The sequence below is a fragment of the Paramisgurnus dabryanus genome, chromosome 14 (assembly GCF_030506205.2).
Source record: "Paramisgurnus dabryanus chromosome 14, PD_genome_1.1, whole genome shotgun sequence".
In the NCBI taxonomy this organism is placed as follows: Eukaryota; Metazoa; Chordata; class Actinopteri; order Cypriniformes; family Cobitidae; genus Paramisgurnus; species Paramisgurnus dabryanus.
The window spans coordinates 27749377-27755461 of NC_133350.1; the positions used below are offsets into that span (position 1 = coordinate 27749377).

At 38.4% G+C, this 6085-nt stretch overlaps 1 protein-coding gene across 3 annotated transcripts in view; it reads left to right on the forward strand.

Annotated features, from left to right (window-relative positions):
* pde4cb (phosphodiesterase 4C, cAMP-specific b) overlaps positions 1-5020 on the forward strand; it is a 79841-nt gene extending 74821 nt beyond the window's left edge. For all 3 annotated transcript variants that reach the window (XM_065241846.2, XM_065241848.2, XM_065241847.2), the window contains exon 15: positions 75-5020. In XM_065241846.2, the coding sequence (XP_065097918.1) occupies positions 75-467 (393 nt within the window). In that variant the 3' untranslated portion in view covers positions 468-5020. The remainder of the gene's footprint in view (positions 1-74) is intronic.
* The last annotated feature ends 1065 nt before the right edge of the window (positions 5021-6085 follow it).

Below are 6085 nucleotides of genomic sequence, written 5' to 3' on the forward strand. Positions count from 1 at the left end.
TGTGACGTTATCATCATGTGTCCATAACACAAACATTTGCTGTGTGTTTAACTACTGTCTCTGTAAATCTAAAGGTGGGATTCATCGATTACATCGTCCACCCTTTGTGGGAGACGTGGGCTGATCTAGTCCATCCAGACGCTCAGGATATTCTAGATACATTAGAGGACAATCGTGAATGGTACCAGAGCATGATTCCACGCAGCCCTTCGCCCACCCCTGAAGAGCAGGACTCACGGGCTATAGTGGGTGCCGGGGGCTCAGCGGCAGAAAAGTTTCAGTTTGATTTGACTCTTGAAGAAGAGGATGGAGAGTTAGAAACTAATGAAGAGAACATTAATAAAAAAGCACCAAGGACTATGAACGTCAAGCATTTAGCAACATCCGAGAGCTTTACGGTTATAACTCCTATGTTAGACCTGGACCAAGAAATGACCAGCGTGTCCATCCTGCAGTTGGAAACTTAACACGGCCATCTTCTACCAGAGTTGCTTCGATCATGATGCTTACACTTGTGAGGTTTGAGGTTTAGTGGAGACTGGCAGGTGTGTCAGCCATCCACTACTAAATCTGGAGCATTTAATATACTTTTTAAATAATTGGACTCAACCGGTTTTAAAAACGCAAACTCTTGTGAAGGATTGAGGAGGAACATAGATGAATGTTTCCACGAAGATACATGGTGTCTTCCCTTATCCTGCCCACGAATGCTGACATTCTCATGATGTGAACTTTATCAGACTCTAGGATATTTATTATCTCCAAACTTTTAACTTAATGCTTTTGATTTTTTATGCTTTTGCCACTGAGATAAACCGAGTTGAATGGAACAGGACAGTCGTTACAACTATTTAATGCATCAGCGATAAGATTGTGATGCTAACAACCTCAGGATAAGAATGATATTATGTAGCAAGACTCCATAGGGCAGTAGGGCAGTCACTAAACTTTATAATCTTGTTATAAACCAATTAAACAGGAAAAATGTTTAATAAATTATCAAAAAACTCACTGTCAAATTTAAGCCCACCATATGGAGAATCCCTTTACATGTGTTTGTACTGAAATACCTTTATACCTCTTGACAGATTAGCACTATGTAGACAAACAGGATTGATCTTGAACTTCATTCCTGACCAATGAATGAACTCAAATGATCTTCACACACTCCTAAAAATAAAGGTTCCTAATGGCGCACTCACATTTGCCAAGGTTGCATTGAACCTTGCCCACTCTCCCACAGGCTTGCACTCACACTATACTTTTTTCGATCCGTGCCCAAGCACGCTTTGTCATTAGGATGCGGTTGTTTTGGAAGTAAAGCACTCTCGTAATGTTTAATTTGTGGTTTTTCATTTGGGACGCGATGACACACATTTCTCTCACCATGCCTGCCATCATATTGCTTAGTCGATCTATTGACGTAACTTGCTGCTGAACCAACATAGTACGATGCATAATTGGAGAAACTAACTACCTTGTCACGACTGTTTCCCGAAAGCATAGTAAGTTTGTCGCACATTCGTTGTTTGAACCATGTTGGTTTAACAACATAGTTGATGATGTCACATGGGAGGTTAAGTACTAATTAATTTGTGCAAATTGATTTAATGTCAGATTATTGTTGTAAGATTATTGTTGTAAGAAGACTGATTTTGTTATCGTGATTTAGTTATCTGTTGTTTATTTTCAAGATATTCAATTAATGCGCAAGTTCCCTCTTACGTCACTCCTCCCAGGGATTCCCCAGGATCTTAAAGCTTGTATGACTGCGCTCATGCGCAGTTTTCAAATGCAGCGCTTTAATTTTGTTTACAAACTTAAAGACATAAAATAAAATTTGTATATATTTCGAATGATGGATATAGACTGTACTACATGTTTTTTGCTTATTTTGTTCGAAAACATGATCAACGTAAAGTCTACAGATTAAAATAACAAGGAACTATGCTTCTAACCACAGGTGAAGAGCTGTCGTTCCAACGACACAACTTTGCGATGCAGTTTGCGAATGTCCGCTGGAGCGATGTTTTCGGGAAACACCCGAACTATGCTGAAACGATGGAACTTGCAATCGTAGTTTGCTAACGATGCTTTCGGGAAAGGCACCCCTGTGCGATTTTCTAGGCAAATATGGTTAGGCACCGAAAATATTCCCCTGTATTGAAGTTACCAAGGGGAGTATTTTCGGCTGCTGCGTAATATCATTGCGCCTCAAGCAGCCATGTTACAGCAGCAAAGTCCTTGATTATTACACCAGAATGAGAGTATAGTTCCTAGCCATATCTGCCTAGAAAATTGCAACTTTTAATTTTCCGTCGGTTTTAGTAACTACAGAAGAGTCAAGTTTTAAATAGGAAAAATATCGCAACTCTTTGGTTATTTTTTTGCGCGATGCTAATGGTCTAATCAGATTCAATGAATTATGCTAAGCTATGCTAAAAGTGGTACCGCCAGTCCCGGACATCAGCTGAATGGATTCCAAAACTGTAAAAATCAAATGTTTAACTTTTAGGAAGCTGGAAAATGAGCAGATTTTCAAAAAAAGTGGAGTGTCCCTTTAGCCCTGCTGTGCAAATCAGAAGGTTTTTGCGACGAATCACCTTCTCAAACTATGCTCAAACCCACCTCTGCATGTGGGCCAGGGTCTGATCAACCAAACCGGAGCGCTTAAGCGAACCAGGCTTTGGGGGTCAAATGTGCTTGGGCATAGTGTGAGTGCGCCCTAAAATGTTTGTTGTCAGGCTCAGATAATATCCACGCTTTCTGTTGCACAAAGGGTTTTTTGTAGTGAAAATAAGACTATAAATATGAAAGAAATGACTGAAAGGTTCATTGAGAAAACCAAAAAGGGTTCTCCGAAGGCATCACACTCATAAAATAAAGGTGCTTTAAAATTCCCGAAATCGAATCACAAGAATTTCAGCATTCCAAAGATATGTGACATGTTTAGTTTTCTGTCAAATAATGTATACCTCTCACCACACACTGGAAGGTTAAGGGGTTAAAGGTTCCTTTTTTGGGTTGCCATAGAGGAATGTTTCACAATCTTGGCCCTCGAGTAGCCTGGTCCAACCAGACTCTCGTAAATTCATTTCATTTGTACAGAGAGTCTGGCCAAGCTCTATTGCAAAGCGTTACTTCCGTTAAGGAGGGTCCATTGTTGAAGTTTAAAACTATTGGATCTGCCCAGAGTCACTCAGGATCTGCCAAAGCCAATCGCTAACGTGTGGTCGTGAGGTATATCATGCACCGAAACCGGACGGAAACAACAAGTCAGAATAATCAGACAAACAAAACTTAGCAAACCTGGTTCTTGCTCCGGCTTTAACTTCTGTATATTCGGCAGTTTTGCAACAACGGACCGAATAGCTTTTCTCACGTCTTTCTCCGCTGCCATTACTGAACTACAACTCAAACTGTCGCACGACCTCAACGTCATCGTTCTTAGCCACCCCCATCTGTTCGCTGATTGGTCCTGCAGATTTTTGCAGGAGAAAACGAAACTCTATAGAGCAATCCCAGACGTACTGCTGAAGCGAAATGAAAATTAAGCGGAAGCGCGTAGGAGGGCGGAGCCAGGCTAGCCCTCAAGTACCCCCTTCCAGAATGTTTTAGATGTCTCCTTATTTAACACTTATTAAAAACTCATTAGCTTGTTGGGGAGACATGTTAACCTTTCTGGGAAGAGGCTGATGAGTTGAATAAGGTGTTTTAAATGAGACGACATCTAAACCTTTCTGGAAGGGGGTACTCAAGGACCAGGATTGGGAAACATTGCCATAGAGGAACAATTTTTGGTTCCTTAAAGAACCATTCAGTCAAAGGTTCTTCATTTCTGAATGTTAAAGGTTCTTTATATAACCATTCAGCCAAAAATATTTATTCTATGGCATCATAAAGCACCTAAATGTTTCTGAGTGCACTACAAAAAACACGTTTTAGCACCTTTATTTTTAAGAGTGTCGAGCCTTCTGTTGGCAAAATCTAATCTCCCCCACACTTGCACTAACTGAATCAGTATTTTATGCTGATTTTCACTGATGTATCCATGTTCAGTGAGATTGTAAATTGGAGAAAGCCTCTAAAAAACTCTGGCTGCCTCCACCAGGTCATAAACAAAAGTGGATCTAATATTAAATGTCACAGATGGATTTATTTTTGTTAACCCCAGATCAGCACACTATGAGCTTGCAGGCTTTGAAAAAAACCTTAAGTCAGCATTTGTAGATGTTTATTCTTCAAAATATTCCATGAATAAAAGATCTGGATGTGTAGAGTCAAAGTTGCAGACATGCCATGAAACGACTTTAAAGGTGAAGTGTGTACTTTCTACTGTATAGACAGATTTATTTATTAACCCTAGATTAGCACTGCTACATTTTTGAAGAAAGAAATATTTTAAATGTATATATGCTTACAAAAACACACAGCTACTTTAAAGGCAATCATTGGAGAAATATTTTTTCACAGACAGATGGTGGTGTAACGGCACAGGCTATCCTGCCAAAACTGAACCCCCTATAGGTTTAAGAGTAAGTTTAAAGAAGGACTACCTTTATGTTTGACCAAAGGCAGACTGTTACACACTTCACCTTTAATATGTAAAGAATAATAAAAAACGAATTTGTAACATTTTCTACATTCCCTTAGAAAAGCAACAGTCATCTGCACCGAGAGAGGAGGTTAAGTCTGCATTTACATTTATTTCAGCTTTGATGCTAAAAAGTGCCACATACCCAGTAGCCTTGGCCACACTCACCTCAGAGATGAGCCAGGGTAGAAACGCAAGCATATACAGCCTTAAAACACATCCCTTTAGCTTCAGTGCTCTTACAGTACAGTAAAGACTGTGAAACATTTATAGTGTCTAAAACCAATTCTGTTGTATGATAATAACTCTTATCTGTAATGATGTGCTGAATTCTCTGTATGTAATATTACTGACAGTCTCAAAAGTATTTGTTCAGTTTGTTTACAGGTTGAGGCCGCATGTGCTTCAGATAAAGGTGGTTTATCACATTGTGTGTTTGTGCCCTCTTTTTGTTCTTCACTGTTAGAGCCAAAAAATACATGATTTTTAATTCAGGTTGCTCTAAATGTACAATAAATTAGATTAAAAGCATTAGTGTTGTGTCGTGCGGATCTGTGTTTATGTAAATGTGTTTATGTAAATGTCCAGTAATAAATGTCAATAAAAGGTAAAACATAAACAGATTATTTGCTGGGGCGGACGCAATAAAAACAGGGATCATTAAACATTTTTATGAATACAGTTTTTCTTATGTGGTAACATAAATTTTAAAGATTTGTCAACTTTCATTAATAAATGGAAACATTTAGCTTTGTTACATTTTTTGATAGTTTAATTGCTTTCCCCTGATGTGTTTGTATATTATTTTGGTTGGGTTTTTTAGTTTTTGGTTTACAGAAATCAGTGAAATCCTAAACTCCTATAAGATAAATATGAGATTAGTAGCATTAAAGATTAATTTTAATCATTGATCTCAATCTTTGACATGACATAAAGTTATCAAGATTATATTTTCACAGAATGATTTTATGCAGAAAAGAGTAAATACTTTAGGTGGGTTTTCACAGACATCTATTCAAAAGAAAAAACATACTGAAAGCTACTTTGTTTTAAAGAAAGATTTTCCTAGTAAATAACAATATAGCCAAGTACTAATAGTATTTTGGCATAGATATACACTAGATGTCGCCTGGGGTTCTAAGCATGCGTCAAAACCGCCGCCATCTTGGAACAGGGGTCTTGTCATAGGAAGTGTAAAGCTGCTATCTCCGCCTGTATTTTAAATTCATGGACGATGCCAGACTTTTGTGCTGCGTATTGATGTTAGGCCTACTAGCACTATGCATTATAGTTAGAAAAAGTAGATTTTCATACTATCAACACTTTTATATTTTTCTGGCTAAATACATGTCGGACTGTTGAAACGAACTAAAAGAAAACCAAGAAAATCGTATTCATGACGATTTATGGTGATTTTATTTCTGTTACACCATTGCCTACAATGACGCGGATACGGGGTTCCCCTGTTTCAAGATGGCGGCTCTATTTGAC